At 38.1% G+C, this 19396-nt stretch overlaps 1 protein-coding gene across 1 annotated transcript; it reads left to right on the forward strand.

The window, feature by feature from the left end:
* On the forward strand, window positions 804-18760 carry CNIH1 (cornichon family AMPA receptor auxiliary protein 1). Its single transcript, XM_018054127.1, has 5 exons — window positions 804-969; window positions 6574-6642; window positions 10599-10711; window positions 11971-12114; window positions 14324-18760. The coding sequence occupies exons 1-5, from the start codon at window positions 889-891 to the stop codon at window positions 14349-14351; spliced, it is 435 nt and encodes a 144-aa protein (XP_017909616.1). The 5' UTR covers window positions 804-888; the 3' UTR covers window positions 14352-18760.

Genomic DNA, 19396 nt, shown 5'->3' on the forward strand with positions numbered 1-19396 from the left:
TGTGAAATTTTTGTTATATCTGTATTTGTCTCTATATCCAGATGTCCATCTCTAATTCAACGTGTGTGATGTTCTGTTGTGTTGCAGTGAAAAAGTCAAATTGTGTGTGGTGAGCTGATTGAAAAACATAGGCTTATGGGATATGAAGTCTGAGCTCCTTAATCCGCATATCCTTGTATGATATGATCTAAACCCTAGGGAACCCCTTTCAGACTCTCAACACTGTCTTAACCACTAATTTAGAACAGCTAAGGTGGTTTCACCTAAGACATTGAGCTTTTTATCTTACTTTCATCTCTGCCTTTGCTTACGTTGAACCCTCTCCTTGGAAGGCTGATTCTATAGTCTGGACAAATATGCCTGGACAACTTCTACCCATCATGTTAGGCTTCGCTTAAGAAACACGTACTCCAGGAATCCTTTCCTGAATGGGCGGGCTGGTTGCTGTGCTCTGACCTTTCATAACGTTGCCACAGGGTTATAATACTGTAATAATTTATTTACATATTCATTTCCGGCATTATCCTAACTTCTTTCCGTGCAAGTATTATGTTACTCATCTTTGTATCTCAAAGGAGAAGCACAGTATTTGGAAGATATTGGGCACTCATTCAGTGAACATTTTTGTTCAAAGAATAAACAAGCGGAGTAAACAAAATAAATCAATCCGCTATGCAAACAATATAAGTGCATGGCGGACTCTGGCCACCGGAGGGCGCCTTGCACCGGGACCGGTGCGCAGGCGCGTTGGGAGGGCAGGCGCCGCGGCGGCGGAGGCGGTGGCAAGCGGCTGTGTGGGCTGTGGCCGCGGGAAGTGAATGGTTTTACCCAGAGGGCCCTGCGCGGCCTTTCTCCGCTGGCACCGGCGCTGCTCCCTTTCCCCCGGCCATGGCGTTCACGTTCGCGGCCTTCTGCTATATGCTGGCGCTGCTGCTCACCGCCGCGCTCATCTTTTTCGCCATTTGGCACGTGAGTAGCCGGAGCCGGGGGAAGGAGGGCGAGGTGGCTGCGCAGCCTCTTCTTGCCCCGGGCCCGTGGTCTGGGCGGCCACGGTCTTCGGAGGTCGGCACGCTGGGGATGGGGCCAGGCCGGGGCGGTGCAGGCCGCGCGGCCAGGGGTCTACGCGTCCCTCCGTCCCCGGGTCGGGAGCTGCAGGTCCAGGAGGAGTCGAGACGTCGGGCGGCTGGCTGGCTGCGCCCGCGGTGTCCCGGCGCAGGCCGCGCGCGCCGCTGCTCTTCCCGCGCCGGGTGGGGCGGCCACGGTGCTGATGGGCCCTGAGGGACAGCGCTTAGCTAACCGGCTCCGCCTCCTCGAGGTCTCGCATCACTCCGCAGGATGTCAAGGGCGCAGAGGGGCGTGCTGCGTGCTTAGCTGTAATGAAGTTTGCCTAATTATTGTTAATATTTAATATAGATTGCCTTTGTTCTCGGGTATTCACAGGAGTGTGGCCCAAATGAGATAATTGTAACCTGCTTTAGATAAATTTCCAACTCTACTTTTCAGCGCAAGTAAAATCACTTTTTCCTCCCCGGATTCTTGTTGCCCGGTGAACTTTGATGCACGTTGAATTGATTACTTTGTTGACCTTAAATCCGAACTTTTTCCCAAAATCATACTTTGACCGACAGAGTTTGTCCAGAGACAAGTCTTCTTAGCCACCTCTGTATTCGGAGTAGCTTGACGTAGTAGTTTGAATTTGATTTTGAAAATGCTCAGAAAACTTATGTTTCTCTAGGACAATTTCCCCCCCGCCTTTTTTTACTCATATCGTGTTGCATCCTTACTAGTCCCTGTAAGGAACAAGTTAAGTTCTCTGTGAAATAGTTCTACAAGAGATTTTTAAGGATTCTTGTTTCTCTGAAATAGTTCTGCAAGATATATATATATATATATTTTTTTAATTTAAATTTATTTTTGGCTGCCCTGGGTCTTTGTTGTGGTCGCGGGCTTCTCACTGCAGTGTCTTCTCTTGTTTTGGAGCTTGGGCTCCAGGGCTTACAGGTTTCAGAAGTTGTGGCACGCAGGCTTAGTTGCCCTGCCGGATGTGGGGTCTCTGGACCAGGGATCCAGCTGGTGTCCTCCTGCCTTGCAAGGCAGATTATTAACAACTGGTCCACCAGGGAAGCCCTCTTCAAGAGATTTTTTAAGGATTCCTGTTTCTCTAACATAAGATTAGAAGCAGCCTTTTGGAAATCAGCATTCGTTTAAAATGTATCTTATGTTTGCTCTGCCCTCCATACGTTTTGGAATATTGGTCTTACTTTGGATGATGGTGCAGGTTCACTCTTATGTAAATCTTAAGTCAGGTTTCATCATGTCCATAGCAAGGATTTGTTATGGAACATAGAGGAGCAGAGTGATTTAAATGGCAGCAGTGTCCTGTGCAAAAAAAAAAAAAAAAAATTAAATCCATTCCCTTTTGCTAAAGGGTGTGATTATGTTTATAAGTATTTGAAACCCCACTGCTTGTGTAGTGGGGAATGCTTATGTAGGCTATTAAGTAACTGTTCTCTCGGAATGCTTTTCATTAGGAACCCATAACTTGAAGAGCATTTTGGACTCTTCTTTCACTCTTCCTTAATAAATAAAGATAATTCGGGATGCAAACTAGCTCTGCCTTAGTAAGCCTCTGATAAAACTGAAATGTGTGGTTCCCTGCCATCTGTAGATGAAGATTTAATTATTTCCTGCTTCATGGGAACTTGTTTTCTGATGAGCTGATGAGGATTCTTAGAGCTGTGGATGCTTACATTTTGAACTAGATTGTGTTTGGCTTAAAGAAAACTTGGAACTGCACTTTTGAAAAAATGGGCAATTTAAATGAATATGTGTCTGGGTGAAATAGGTATTTTTTTGGGGGGTGTGGTTTTCCCAGGTGGTGCTAGTGGTAAAGAACCCACCGGAGGAGATGTAAGAGACACAGGCTTGATCCCTGAGTTGGGAAGATCTCCAGGAGGAGGGCACGGCACCTCACTGCAGTCTTCTTGCCTGGAGAATCCCAAGGACAGAGAAGCCTGGTGAGCTTTGGTCCATAGGGTTGCAGAGAGTCTGACACGACTGAAGTGACCTAGGACGCAGCTCGCACAGATAGAGTCTTGTTATAGAATTAAAAATTTGTTTGTACTCAGATTAGTGGAGAGCTTATGTCCTTAGGGATTTCTTAGTAGTTCAGAAGATTATGCATCCTTGGGGAACAAATTGAAAATTCTAAATAGAGACATAGTTTTAATTTTTTTCTGTTAATTATGTAACCTTCAGTTTGTTTTCTTAGGTTGTTTAAGTGTCTGTGAGAAGACTAGTCTGGAAATTTAAAGTATTAAATTAAAAAAATTCCTTTATGTTAACTGTTCTATGGAGGATTTTTTAATGCTGATGGTTACATCTGTCAGTGTAGTCCTAATTCATGTGCTTGATGCTTTTTGGAGAACAGAGCTGGAGAGCACAGGCTTGTTCGAAAACTAAAAACGCAGAAGTCATTCCCCAAAGATATGCATCAAATTATTTATTTTTGTTTTTGAACTTTTGTGGAAAATTTTGTGAACATCCTTGTCCAGATACACAGTCACAAAAGATTTGAAAACCACTAGTTTAAGAGTCTCTTCAGAAGAGTTTTGACAACTCTAGCTTATAGCACTCAAACAGAAACCCATTCAGCAACATACTCATTAAAAGATCCTTTGAAATCGCCTGAAGAAAATGTCCAGTGGGGAAAAAGTTTAAGCACAAGTTTCATACTTTGCTATTAAATTGAATCTTGTTAAAGGGAAGTAATTGTATTTGTGATCATGGTCCTTGTCTTAAAGCTTATTGTGGTGGTGGTTTAGTCGCTAAGTTGGGTCCAAGTCTTTTCAGCTCCATGGACTGTAGCCCACCAAGCTCCTCTGTCCATGGAATTTTCCCGGCAAGAATTCTGGAATGGGTTGCCATTCCACTGGGAGTATATCACAGCTGATATCAGATAAGTGACTAATAATATCTATAAAACATAAATTAATATCTTTAATTGTATGCTTGTATTTTTAACATGTATGTGTGTTATGGGTCATTGAAAGTGAAAGTCACTCAGTCGTGTCTGACTCTTTGCGACCCTGTGGACTATACAGTCCATGGAATTCTCCAGGCCAGGATACTGGAGTGGGTAGCCTTTCCCTTTTCCAGGGGATCTTCCCAACCCAGGGATCAAACCCAGGTCTCCCGCATTGCAGGAGATTCTTTACCAGCTGAGCCACAAGGGAAGCCCAAAAATACTGGAGTGGGTAGCCTATCCCTTCTCCAGGGGATCTTCCCGACCCAGGAATTGAACCAGGGTCTCCTGCATTGCAGGTGGATTCTTTGGGCTATCAGGGAAGCTCAAAGGAAAATGCCTTTTGGTGAGTTCTGTAAGCACAGGGCTATTTTTTTTCCCCTTCCCCCCCACCTTTATTCAGTAAATATTGATTGAACACTTAAGTATGTGCCAGGCACTATTTTAGGCCCTAGAACAGAGCAGTGAACCCAGCAAAACTCTTTGCTTTCATGGAGCTTACATTTTAATGTTTAATTAATTTCCTTCCATTTCTGTTTGCATTAGAATTTTTATTAGGCCAGGTTAGTAAATTTTATAAAATACCAGAAATTAAACTCATCTTTTTATGAAACTAAGGATTTTAACAGGATTTAAGGATTTAAACCAGCATTTATTAAAAGGTAGAAATATATGACTTAAGTGAATTTTGGTACTATTGAGTAGCACTATCTCACATATAAAGATGGTAGTCCTAGCCCATCCGAGGAAGGGCGGATTAAATTCTTTGTCCCCTGGGTGGTTAGTGGCAGCAATTAAAATAGCTTCCCCATAAACTTGGGGCCTTTGGCTTCTTATTTTGACACTGAACACCACAAAGTGGTGTGTCACCCCAATTTGATTTTTCGTGCACTTTGGCTTTTAAATTCTGTGTTCATTGACCCTAATGTTAATGCCGCGTTTCTTTTCAGAGTTTGGACAGAAACATTTTTAGCCCCCATTGACATATTTTTTTTTAATTAAACTTTTTATTTTGTATTGGCATATAGCAACTTAACAGTGTTATGGTCGTTTCAGGTGGATAGCAAAGGGACTCAGCCATACATATACATGTATTCATTTTCCCTCAAACTCCCCTCCCATCCAGGCTGACACAGAACGTTGAGCAGAGTTCCCTGAGCTATGCAGTAGGTCTTTGTTGGTTGTCCATTTTAAATACAGCAATGTGTACCTGTCCATCCCAGACTCCCTATCTTTTCCCCTCCATCCTTTCCCCCTGGCAACCATAAGATCATTCTCTTGAGTCTGTGAGTCTATTTCTTGGACAGAATAATTTGTGGTTCTTGCCATGTTTGTTTTTTTGTTTGTTTGTTTTTTAATGGTATGATTTTAAAATACGTATTTGTTCATTTATTTATTTATATTAAAGTTGATTTTAGTTGATTTACTCTTACCATGTATTTTAAGAGAGTGAGCTCTCCCCCCCCTTACCATGTATATAACTGTTTCACTTAGCACCCCATGAGAAGCTGGCCTTAACCTGGGCTTTACCTTTCTTTAGTCTTCCATTTGGTGACCAAATGAAAGGACCTGCACGTGGTAGGAAGATACTGAGGACATGAAACAAGGTCAGATTGATCACTTTTGCAGTGGCCTTAAACAGGCCTACTCTTTCCTGTGTGGTACTTAAGGTGAATTAGAATAAGATGCTCCTTGAGGCAGAAGGACTGAAAAAGTTCTCCCTTCTGAACAACCCCTGGGTGCAAAGCCCATGCCTGGGTGTTTGGCAGCAGAAGCCTGCGATGGCATTGTGCCCCCACCCGGCCTTTGGTCCGGTGCAGAAGCTGCACTACTTACTGTATGTGGTGATCCTGGCTGTGAAATTTAATAATCTTAGTGTTCCTCTATTCTGAGGCCATTTCTTGAAATTTCCAAATCAAAGCAGGACCTTGAAATACATGTGTTTGGACACAAATGGGAACAAGCTGACGCATGCGAGTCCATTTCTGCTGTCCCACTGAACACTGTGATGGAGGTGGACATGCACAGATGATGAAAACCACTTCACCCGAAGGGGTACAGAGTCTGGGGGAGCGTATAAACCTGGCCTTAAATCCTCTCCTCTAGTATGAGAAATGCCAGCCTGGTAGCATTATAAAGCCTGGTGCTATACGGAGATTATAGACAGGGCATGCAGTTATTTCTGCCCAAGGAAGTCAGGGAAATCTACTGGGAGGGGTTGACATAGGAAGAGTGTTTTTTAGGATGATAAAGAGGAGTTTCCGTAAATAATTATGGCTGAGGGAAAGACCGTTTCAAGCAGAGAAAATAACGAGTGGAGGCATTGAAAAAATTGAACATTGAAGATATTTATCATTTTAGTGATAATGATGTACGTGTTTTTAGTTCTTTAAATGTGATTTTAGTTATTTAATGAGCACATACTGTGTTTACTGTAAACTGGCACAGACAAAGTTGGTACACTTCCTCGTTAACTTTATTCAATGAGGCAGGTTTGTTGCCACTCTTTGTTAAAGTGAGAGATCCTAACTATTTTATTTTTATTTTAGATTATAGCATTTGATGAGCTGAAGACTGACTACAAGAATCCTATAGACCAGTGTAATACCCTGAATCCTGTAAGTTATAATCTAGGGTATTTCTCTAGATTTTTAAACTGTTTTTGCTTTTAACTTGATACACTTTGAAAATGGCCAGTATTCTCAGTAGCCTGATAAATTTGTACTTTTTTTAAGTAGGCAGAATTTTAAAAAATATTCTTTTTCCTGTCCTGCTTGACTATTCTGACTATTATTAATCTGCTGGTGATCTTGTCAGCTGTCATACTAACATTCTTCCAATCTGCTTTTTACATTGTCGGCCAAAGACAGTTGAAAAGGTCAAAAAGATTAAAAGAGTCAAAATTGCATTAAAGGTGTGTACTGCTTTTTAGTTTAATATTTTAATGCTGCATTCATTTCATGGGGAGGGCTAGGCATTTGTTTGTAAACTGTTGTGTTCAGTGTGCTTGTTCATATGCCTGTTGAGGTTTCTGATTTCATGAAATTTCATATTTTATGCAAATGTTTGCTTGCTGGCCCAGTCAAGTAGGGAAAGCTGTTAAATGCTCATGCATTTTAAAAAATGTTATAGCCATAGGCACTTTGATATTAGATTATTAGGTGCAGTGTTTGAAAGTTGGTTAACCTGAAATGACTTTAATAGGTGAGATGAGTATTCTTTTGTGACTTACTCTGAGATAGTCTGTAGGTGGAGCCTTTAACACTATATCTACTTTTGTCTTTGGTTCTGGAATTTATTTACTCTTTCAGCTGCTGTTTGTTCAGAACCTTTAAGGGGGGTAGCTCTGTTCTTAGGCTCTGAGATTTTGGAGTAATGCTTACCCTGGACTCATGCTGTCAGAACTTTGTGGTTAACAATTTATATACAGATGTCTACATAGTTATTTCTAGTATTTCCAATCTAAGTTTCTAAAACAGAACTGTCTTACACTGAGTTCTGAGCTCTTCTGATTTAGTTATAATGTGGCCCTATTGTGCTTGGGGCCATATGTTTATTTTTACCTCATTTAGTTTGCTCATTCAGGAGGATTCTCCTTTAGACTGTAGGTTTGATTTTTGTTGAACTGGTCAGAAACCGAAAGGTTGTTTGTAAGAAAGCAGTGTGTATGTCTTCAATAAATAGATATTAATTCATCTTTAAAAATTACTTAATGAAGATGAAAACATATATAGACTTGAGCTGTGTAAAACTGAAACACTGGCATGCCGGATGGATTGTATTTGGAAAGGATCTGTAAAGTTAATTTGCTTCTTTATCATTGTTTCCTAGACAAACAGGCATGATGGAAAACATTCCTAGTTTGTCTTTAAAGAACTGATAATGATAAGACTTGATGTAGGTACAGTTAAAAGTATTAACTGTTTCTCCACTCTTACGAAACAAAATATAAGATAAATCTGCCTTCTTATTGGAAAGTGGTAATGTTCATTGTAAAACGTCTTAACTTTTTAATTGTTACCAAGAAGTTGAACTGAAATTTCTCCTTTTGATGTTTGTTTATTAATAGTTTACTATTTTCATTGGCTTTTCATTACTTCAAATAACCAAATGATGATGAAGATAATCATAGCTGAAATCAGATGAGGGCTACCCTGGGTGCCAGGCTCTGTGCTAAACATCTTTACCTGAGTTTTTCATTCAGTTTTCATGACAATCCTAAGAGGTGGGTGTATCATACTCTAAAGGAGAGTAAACTGGGGCTTAACGAGGTTTGAGCACTTTGCTCAGGGTCACACTGCTAACATAGAGTCAGAATTGGAACTCAGCCTGATTTTTAGGTTCAAATTCTTCTGTTTTCCTAATTTAATGTAAATCTAAGATGGACTCACTTCATTTTAACATATAGTTTGTGGTTTCTAGCTTTTTTTAATGGAAAGAAATTCTCACTTTGTGCCTGGGACCTCCAAATGTTGTAGTGGGTCAGAAGGAAGTTTTTACATCAGCCTAAGTTGTGGTTTGGATAGGGTGCCGATAATTGGCTCAATAGCAGTGCATCTGACAGTTTTCCCTATTGAAAATTTGTTTTGACAATTCTGCCAAAGTATGGGGGAAGACAAATACAATTATTGTTTAGAATGTGAACCTTATCTAGAGAATATTATGATTTGCATGTTTGAGTACTATTATTTCAGCCATATTTGCATGAGGTGTTTTTTACGAATACTAGTTTTTGTGTAAATGTTGGTTCCTAAAAGGAATAATTTTGTGGCACTTAGGGGGAAATTTCATTATTAAGGAATGAAGAGTGCTGGTCCTTATGAGAGATGTACATTACAAGTTTCTGGACTGCTTGGAGGAGAAGGGAGGGAGTGTGGCATTTGTTTCATACTAGCACTGGTAGAATTGCAGGTGACCTTTATTATCAGCCTTATTAAAGAAGACTGTTTAAAAGCAGTAGGGAGCATGCTTTTAAAGTCATTTTCTCCGCATACATCAGTCTGGGAGTGTAGAATGAAAACTTGAATGATGATTTGTATTGTTAGATCAGTTGTTTTTTAGAGAACTGAAATAGGCTTATTATATTGTAAAGAAAAGTCTTGTTATTTAAACTAGTATTATAAACTGAAGCGCTAGAGGAACTCCTAATAAAATGTATATTTTTCTTGGTTTGTCCTGGTTGTAGTCTTTGTGTTTCAAAGATTTCCCTGTAGATGTTTTCTTGTTTTCTTGTTTTCTAACAGATGTGTAACTTTGATCTTAACTAAATGCTGATTTAACAGTTCATATTATTTATATTTATATGTTTATATATATGTGCAGAGCTTAATCTTATTATTATATTGCTTAAATTTGTGGAAAATATCTGGTTAGTGGTACAGATTAATTGGTTTTACTGGAATTTTATTTAAAATAGTATTAATTAAAAACTTTGCTTTACAGCTTTGAATGGGAAGGATAATTTGGGAGTACTAGAAAATGGCCTTGAATAAGTAATATAATTATATTATTTCTACAGCTGTAGTTTTCCCTCAGGAAAGATTTGATGGTACAGTACAGACACATTTGAGAAACTGGCTTTGCAGCTGTGACTTACTGTAGGAAATTCTTTGGCTGAAACTTGGAATGAAAGGTTTTAGTATTTATATTTAACAGAGTCATTAGATTGAAATCTCTAGGATGAGAAAGATAATTTAAAGCATGAACTCTTGGTCATTTATGAAAAGCATTTTCCTTGGACTAGTTTTTCTTCACTTAATACTGCTTGCTATCAAAAGATGTATTTTGTTTTTGAGTTCAGAGCTGCTACCAGTCTGCTGTGTTTGTAGCACTTCACTGGAGAAAGCAGGCTGTAAGAAACAGAAAAGCTGTGTAGGAACAGGAGCTCAGGAACAGGGAGAATTCCAGTGTCATGGTTTAGATCCCAGTCTTTTCCCTCCTACATTGCAGAAAGCACATCGTTTGCATCTGTGCATTTTAGTGTTCTTCCACTCCGACTGTGCTGAGATGATTGGCTGTTGGCTTTCCATTGAAAAATTACTTTTGTGGTAATGTGCGTTTTGCTAAATATTGTATTTGTAGCACCCTGGTTTCTGTTAAAGGCTTAAAAACACTAATGTGTGAACTTATAAAGGGAGCTTTGTTCTTGTGAATTTTTTTATATCATGTTGCATGTGATCAGATACCTCATTTTTATATTTTTATCATTTTTAAATAGTGGAAAGAAAAAATATTCCAAGTTATTCTAAGTGATTAGCAAATAGCTGTGTTTGAACAATCTGGGTGGTAACTTTGTATAATTTAACCTGTTGGAAGAATTTGGGTTTTAAATTTTGAGTCACATATTATTGTTTTAGTGCAAGCTATAACCTCTGGTCAGTTTGCATATAATCCTGCTTTTGGTCAGAAGTTAAATATGAAAATAAAACTCAATAGCATTTTTCATTTCTGATTCTAAGAAAACAAGTGATTTTTCACTATGGAAACTTAGTTGCCACCTGCTCTCCAAATTAGCAGTTGACTTAATGCCAAGGTGTTTTGATAACCTATAACTGGCTTGTGTTTTTTCTTCCAGCTTGTCCTTCCAGAGTACCTCATCCATGCTTTCTTCTGTGTCATGTTTCTTTGTGCAGCAGAGTGGCTTACACTGGGTCTCAATATGCCCCTCTTGGCATATCATATTTGGAGGTAATATTGAGATACACTTCTAATACTTTTCCTAATTAAATTTTAATTATACTATGGTTGATACGATTATCTTAACATACTAGTCACCTAAATGAAAGTGGTGGTGGTTTAGTCGCTAAGTCATGTCTGACTCTTGCGACCCCATGGACCGTAGCCCACCAGGCTGCTCTGTCCATGGGATTCTTCAGGCAAGAATATTGGAGTGGGTTGCCATTTCCTTCTTCAGGGGATCTTTCTGACCCAGGGATTAAACCCGGGTCTTCTGTACTGCAGGCAGTTTCTTTACCGACTGAGCTACCAGGGAAGCCCCCTAAATGAAACTAGTTGGCATTTATTTTTTAAACCACATGGATGAACAAATACTGCTTTAATACCTCTTATGGAGCTTATGTTACTATTTGTTAAAGGGTTTTAAAAAATTAAGCTATATCTTAGATACAATAATGTGTGCACAATCTGAAGTGTACAGCTCAGTGGATTTTTATGTCTGTGTACACTTGTGAAACCACCACCCAGATCAAGATATATATTAGTTCCAGCCCCCAGAAGAGTCCCTTGTGTTCCATTCCAGTTACCCTCTAACTTCCTCAGGAGAGCCAGTGATCTTTTGTCACTTAGATTAGTTTTGTCCTTTTCTGAACGTCATGTAAATCAGATTGTACAGAGTGTGTCTTTATTTCTTTCTCCTTGTTTACTTTATGACTCTAAATTTGGTTATTTATAAAAGATTCATATTTCATAACTTCTACATGTTTTGTTTCAGATAGGCAAAGTCTCATTGCCCTTGACTTTAGGAAGAACATGTGGAAGAAATACTTAGAAGTACAGTGATTTCACATCTGTATTGGGCTCTGATACAGCTCAGGAAAAAATGTACATGTATTTAGAGAAAGAAAAGAGAAGGACAAAGCCAAATGTGAGCATTTGGAACATCTTGGTGAAGGCTTCTTTATGTTAAAGTAGAAAGTTGAGAGGAAAAAAATTGTATTTCCTTTTTACAGTTATTTGTAATTCTCTTGGATTTCTGAAAGTGTAGAGGAGACCATATATACCTTGTTTTAACTGCTCTGTTTTCCCCTTTAGGGGCTCTAGTTTTAAAATTAAGATGATAAAAGGAAAGAACTCTACCTAGAACTAAAAGTATGCTTCTCTATGTGGGCCACCTCTCATTGTAACCGGTATTGTTTGAGAAGAATGCTGCTGTCCATCTTGAAGGTTAGCTTCCATTCTGAGTGGCTAATCACTTGTGCTTATTACAGGTATATGAGTAGACCAGTGATGAGTGGACCAGGACTCTATGATCCTACAACCATCATGAATGCAGATATTCTAGCATATTGTCAGAAAGAAGGATGGTGCAAATTAGCTTTTTATCTTCTAGCATTTTTTTACTACCTATATGGGTAAGTTTAAAAAATGAAAATACCATTTTACTTTGCTGCCTGAAACATTTGTAGGCATTAGGTCTGAACACCTTAAAACCCACTTGAAGCATAACTCATGTCCTGAATGGTGGTACTGGTAATGGCACAGCGCACACTGACAAATTCACGCACATTGAATAAACTGGTGCTTGTCAAGGCAGCCAGCTGATGTGCAGTCAGAGGCAGAAAACTGGGGCAGGTCCTCATTTTTCATGGCAGAGCAAGAGCATGTGGCTGTGTGCATTTGCAAAAAAGTTTTTGCTTGCCTCAGGGTCTGTCTCAAGATTATGTTTAATTTTTTAAAAATCATTCTTGTTAAACTATATGTTCCACCCTTTATTTTCTGGTTTGCATGCTCTGTATGGCATGAAGGAAAGAAAAGTTCTATTATACAGGATGGTGCAGTTACTGATTTTCATCTTTATATACTTAGATGGACTCATATCATTCCTCTCGATCAGGGTTTCTTGACCTTGGCACTGTTGATATTCTGGGCAAGACAGAATTTGTTGTGAGAAGCTGTCCTGTGCATTGTACAATGTTCAGCAGCATTCCTGGCCTCTATCCACTAGATGCCAGTAGCATCCCCCTGCCCCAGTGATAATAATCAGAAATGTCTCTAGACGCTACCAGATGCTCTCTGTGGGGCAAAATCACCCTGGTTGAGAGCCATCATTCTAGCTGTACTGTAGGTGGAGGAAAACAGCTGCTTATTAAAACTAGAATAAAACTAGGGCTAGAATACTGTTATAATTTTTCTTTATATAAATACATCTCTCTCATTTTTTATTAATATATATTCAACTTGGAGAGAAATTTCCACCCGATTTTCAAAATATGAAGAAGATTGTATTAGATGAAATTATTGCAGTAATTAAGGTTCTCGTCCCTCTCCTTTTTGTTACTTGAAAACTTTCTTAGTGTTAAATGGTAGGCATGTAGTCATATTTCTTGTTCATATTATTTTCCATTATGGAAGAGGGACTTAAATTTATGGAAAATGCATTTTTATGCCTTTAGAGGTATATTTGTGAAAAATCAGTGTCTGCAGATGTTCATACATGAAACAGAGTGAAAAAGTTCTGAAAAGTGAAGTTCCATATGTCCTTTTAATTTCTGTTAATTTTCATATTTTAGTTTCTATAATAAATGTCTGAAACAATGCTGGCATTTAGTAGACACTTAAAACATACTTGTTGAAGGAAGGCAAATGAATGAATAAATGATAGAGTTGTGGGAAAATGTTCACCAGGAGATGGTAGCACTATGTGGTTCATTTTATTTAAACAATTTTTTTGGCTGCGCTAGGTTGTCGTTGCTTTGTGAGGGCTTTCTCCAGTTCCGGCAAGCAGGGCCTACCCTGTTGCGGCATGCAGGCTTCAGCAGTTGTGGCTCGTGGGCTCTAGAGCGTGGGTTCAGCAGTTGTGGCATATGGGCTTAGTTACTCTGTGGCATGTGGAATCTTTCCAGACTAGAGATCAAAGCCTTGTCCTCTGCACTGGCAGGCGGATTCCTATCCACTGCTCCACCAGGGAAGTCCCATTCATTTGTTTTAAATTGTCTGTCAAGCTTGCTCACCTCCTTGCTTTGTATTTCCATTTAGACACACATGCCCTTGAACCATGCCTCTCTCACCTCGCCCTGCATGTAGGATCAAATGGTTATTGCTTTTTATTTTGCTTGTTGGTCTCCTTTTCTTTTTTTAAACTTGCTGCTGTTGCCTAGAGTCTTTCTCTAATGGAAAAGTTCCTTGATTATTCCTGTCTGTAAAATGGGGATAATAATGGTACGTACCCTACCTCCTAGGACCTAGCAGAAGGCCTGGCATGAAGTGAACCCTTGGAGATGCTCACTTCTATTCTTAGATACAGCTCTGGAGCAGTGTGCTGTTTTGGATTGCTTCTCTAAGCTCTGATCCCCCATTAAGCTTTCAGCTGTGCTGTTCTACTTGCTAAAATTGGAAAGGAAATAGGGGACAACTCAGCCCATGTACTGAGCTAGTTGTACCTTAGGCAAAAGTCCATAAACACAGATTAAAATCGTATCGTGAGCTTGTCATTGGTCTTACCATTTTCTGTGATGTTGTGATACCACAGACTACTGTATAAAGCAGACTCAACTTTTTGGTGCTGTTAGTTTTTATAGTTAGAAATGTTTGAATTAACAATAGCCTTTTTCTTCTTTTCAGCATGATCTATGTTTTGGTGAGCTCTTAGAACAACGCTTAGAAGAATTGGTCCAGTTAAGTGCATGCAAAAAGCCACCAACGAAGGGATTCTATCCAGCAAGATCCTGTTTCCAAGAGTAGCCTATGGAATCTGATCAGTTACTTTAAAAATGACTCCTTATTTTTTAAATGTTTCCACATTTTTTGCTTGTGGAAAGACTGTTTTCATATGTTATACTCGGATAAAGAATTTAAATGGAATTACGTATAAATTAATATAAAATGATACCTCTGGTGTTGACAGGTTTGAACTTGCACTCCTTAAGGAACAGCCATAATCCCTTGAATGATTGCATTAATTATTGACTGTCCTTAGTCCATTGGAAGCTTTCGTTTATAGGAACTTGTAGGGCTCATTTTGGTTTTATTGAAATGCCATTTAATTATAAATTAGCTGTAGATATGAGGTGCTTCTGATGAACTGAAAATATGTATCTGACTTGTGGGAAACTACATGGTTTTCCTTATCTATCATGTAGGTGATTATATATGGATGCATTAAAAAAATAAGAGTGGGATTTTTTTCCCCTTGGACTTGAAATACTATCCCTGTATATTGCATGAATGAGAGATTTCCCCATATTTCCACCAGAGTAATATACTTGCTTTAATTCTTAAGCATAAGTGAACATGATATAAAAATACACGCTAACTTGTGAAGAATGCATTTAAAGCTATTTTAAATGTGTTTTAATTTGTGACACTTTGCTTATTAAGAAATTGGTTACTAAATGTTCTAATCTGGTGGTAAAGGTATTCTTAAGAATTTGCAAGTACTTTAGATTTTCAAAACCGAATGAGAGAGAACATTGTCTAACCATCCTGCTGTTCCTTTAGTGCAATACAATAAAACTCTGAAATTAAGACTTATTTTCAGTGCATTGTTTTAAAGATTATAAATAGCTATTTCTTAAACTTGCTTATTCCAAATAAAGACATATCACTGTCAATTTTTTAAGAAGATAGTAGAGTATTACTTTTTTGTTTTTTAATACCATGCTTGGATCTAAAAAGGACAATTTTTAAATGGTTAAGTATATTACCGTCTGTTGTCACTTGACAAGATTCATAAACACTGATGGCATAGCATCATCATTTTTCTAATTAAAATTATTGTGAAACTTAAAAGGTTTAAAGTATTTTTTTCCTTTTTGAAACAGCAGGTTTTTAAGGCGAAATGAATTATACATTTGTGTTTGTTTTTTTTTCGCTGCTGCTTGAAAGGCAGGTGATTTATGGCTTGCATGTTTTCATAAGCATTCTTGTGGTTTATTTGAGAGGACTAAGTTAAGGCAATTGAAAATAGTGTAAGTGGTTCAAAGTTTCTTAAAGGATCAGGAAGAAAATCATATGTAGAAATTCCACGTAATGACCAAGGGGATTTATAGATGTGTTCGTGCAAGTCTTATTCTAAGTAGCCCTTGAATTAGATGCTGTTTTATGCTCTACTAGTAAAGAAATGCTTCCCCACCTTTGGGAGAAGGCTACTATTTTGAGATTGGGTAATAGGAGTAAATACATTGAAGAAGAGGATATAGAACCAGAGATTGAGGAGAGTCAAACCATTTCATAATGAGAGCTGCTTAAAGACCTTGCGTTTTGTAATCTGGAGCACACCTCAAGGGATCTGACTGTTCATTAGTTCATGCAGTAAATTGTTTATTGAGCCCTAGTTAGGCACTGTAGACTCGCGATCTGAGTATAAGCAACCATTCAGCTTCTAATCCACCCAGTTGTACTAGCATGCACTCATTTTTCTTTCTTGTTCACAAGAACGTTTTATCATGAGAGACTTGGCCAAGTCTTCTGTATTTCAGATAAGTCTTCTGGGGTAGTTAGTTTTGTATGCCCAGTATTTTCATGAGCCCTTCCTGTCTGTTAGCAAACACCACATTCCTTTATGAATTTTAACAAACATCCTTTTAATAATAATTTCACAGTATTCTCCAGGATTAATGCCAGGTTTATTGGTTGCGATTTGTGGAAGCCACCTTCACATGTTTCAAAAGTTAGATATGTAGTCCTTAGCTGATACTTCAAGGATGATTGACAGTCAGTGGTAGGTTGTTAGGTCCTAGGCATATAGATAATTAGAATATTGGGTACCTGGATGCTCTCATAATATCTGCTCTTTATCTTCACCAGTGTTTTAAGAAGTTAAGTCACTTACCAAGAAAAAGCAGAAACTATTTGCATTTGACAGTATGCCAATGGTTCTTTTCTTTGCTCTAAATTTAATTTGTTTCCCTGTTAATCTGGTTTGGGTGGTCCTAGCCATATTTCTATTATTCCTGCACGTCCAGCTGAAACATAGTCTGGGTTCATAATCCTTTCTAGCTTTAGTCAAGATTGTACCCTGTGCAGCCACAGCTGTTTATTTAGGAATTCTTTTTTCCCTTGTTACAGTTACTTTTGCTGTTGTGTTTTAAGAGCTTTCTAACTTTCTGAAGTCATTCCTGTAACTTACTGTGGTTTTTATCTATATCAGCAACTTGCTATTGGTAATACAGATTCCCCTGCATTAAAAATATTATTTAACAAATGTAGTCTATTTAGCAGTTATATTATTGAGTAATAATACTGTATCATGGCAATATGTCCTATTAGTGCTAAGGAGGTATAGGGGTAGATTCTCGAATGCCTGAATCTGAATTTTATTAATATTATTTGATAATTTTCACAATATTTACCTGATACTTCCCACTCCCCATCCCAGGGTAGAGGAGAGTTGGGTAACAGGCTGCACATAAACTACTAATTTGTTTGAATTACTTTTCATGGGAAGAGGGTAGTGACAGGAAATGACCAGATAATCCACTTTTGATGTGTATCAGATAGTACTAAAGCATTTGAGGAGCCTCATACCATGAATGGTCAGACCTATAGTCACGTTCAGATACCCAGGTAATAGTCTCACACAGAGCAACAGAATGCATGACAGTTTGCGGTATGTGTCTTTTAAAGCCTCTTCAGTATTTTTGGCTCAAGGACCACTTATGCTAATAGTGTTCATCGAGCTCTCTGCAGATAACATGTTTTGAAAATATGTAAGATAATTGCATAGAAAGGAAATAGAGATGTAGATACAGTTTGAAACTAGCAAATTATTCTCGTTGCTACAACACTTCTCTTTTCCTCCAGTATATACTTAGAGACAGCATTCATGGAATATTACTGTCATAGTACAAAGAATGACTTTTGTGGATTTTTTCTTATACTCTGCAGGAGGGCCAGCTTTCATTTTGGGTGTGGCTGTGTCACACAACAGTGTGATAATATCAAGTTCATTAAAATGATTTATATATCTAAAAGTACATATCTAATTTACTTACTTAAAGCTCAGTTGGTAAAGAACCTGCCTGAATGCAGGAGACCCGGGTTTGATCCCAGGCTCAGGAAGATCCCCTGGAGAAGGAAATGGCAACCCACTCCAGTATTCTTGTCTGGAGAATTCCAAGGACAGAGGACCCTGGTGGGCTACAGTCCATGGGATCACAAAGAGTCGGACACGACTGTGCAACTAACTTTCACCACTCACAAATGTGCATTTGTTGATAATCACTTGTATAATTGTAAATCAGAAGTTTTGACAGCCAAAATATTTGAAACAACACTTCTCAAAGGGGACAGATAGAAATACTGATACCTTGTCTAGCGTTGTTCATGAAACTTCGTAGTCATTGTTTTAGGAAACTATTGATAATGTTAATCTCATAATTTAAACTCTTTTGCTCAAACCAGGCATTGATCTGTGGTCAGACCAGTAGCTAATTAGTCTCTGGCACTAGTATTACAGGTCAGCAGATAATTCTGAACTAATACTGCAGGGCGATGCCAAGAGAGAAAATGGGGTTCTCTTTCGGGATATGTTGAATAGCTTTCTTGGAACAATTTTGCTTTGATTAAAATTAATGGTTTTAAAGCTAAATGTCTTAAAAAGGGTAAACAACTCTGCTGCTTGTTCTGCTTGGTTTTGGAAAACAGTATTAACCATTAAGGTGATCTATGGGATTGGAGTGAAGGTTTTACCCTACATTAGTTTTATTAATGTATATTGTGGAAGATGTAGAGAACATCTTGACATAGAAAAGAATGAATAAGTTAACTTATCGTACAGTGCTTTTCCTAAACATTTACATTTCTTTGTTTACAATCTTCTTGTATTATGGAGAAGAAAAATTTCTTAAATAAAAAATTGATGACTAGATATATCTTAAAACTACTAAGGGAAACACAGAATGTAGTTAGCTATCTGTGTTCATGGTTTGTTAAAATCTAAGTTAACCTTAATGGTGCTGTACACCATCCAAAGACAATGTCCTTATGTTGTCCTGCCTTCTTTGAGCTTGCTTGCTTTATTTTGCTTTTGTATATTTAATAAAAACTGTCTGAAATGTTTCCTTGTGTAGTTTGTGGATAACGGTTGAGTTTTGTGTGTTGATTCTATTTCAGCAACTAATTGGCTTGTGTATGACCAGGATTTCAGCAGGTCTCTCTGCCTCCCTTCCCTCATTGTTTTCAGGGCTGTCCTGTAGATTAACCAGAGAAAATTCTTTTTCAAGAATGTTGGAATTACATGTTATTAAACTTTATTGGATAATTATATTTGAATAGTAACATCCCATGTTTGTTATGGAATAATTGATGTTTTTCCTTACACTTAGTAAAATAGTCAAGCATTTTATTGTGGAAGGCTTAACTAGCACTTGGCAGTGGAAATTGAGATGCATGTACTTTGAAAATTCAACTGATTAAAGGATTTGATTAGTCCATGCTAATATCTTTTCTGCTATTTTTAAATATTCATGAGTAAGCTATATATTGAGAGAAAGCTGATAATAAGATTTGGTAATGTCAATTTCAGTGACTGTTTAAAGCTTAATGGAGTGATTTTAAATTGTACTTGGTTATAACAACAAAATCATGAGAAAGCTCAATCTATTACTGCAGCCTGTACTTAAATAACTTCCTTGTTACAACTTTTGGCATTTATTATCTTCGGTCAGAAATCCTTAAGGATATGTGATTCTCCCA

This window comes from Capra hircus, chromosome 10 (genome assembly GCF_001704415.2).
Source record: "Capra hircus breed San Clemente chromosome 10, ASM170441v1, whole genome shotgun sequence".
Lineage (NCBI taxonomy): Eukaryota > Metazoa > Chordata > Mammalia > Artiodactyla > Bovidae > Capra > Capra hircus.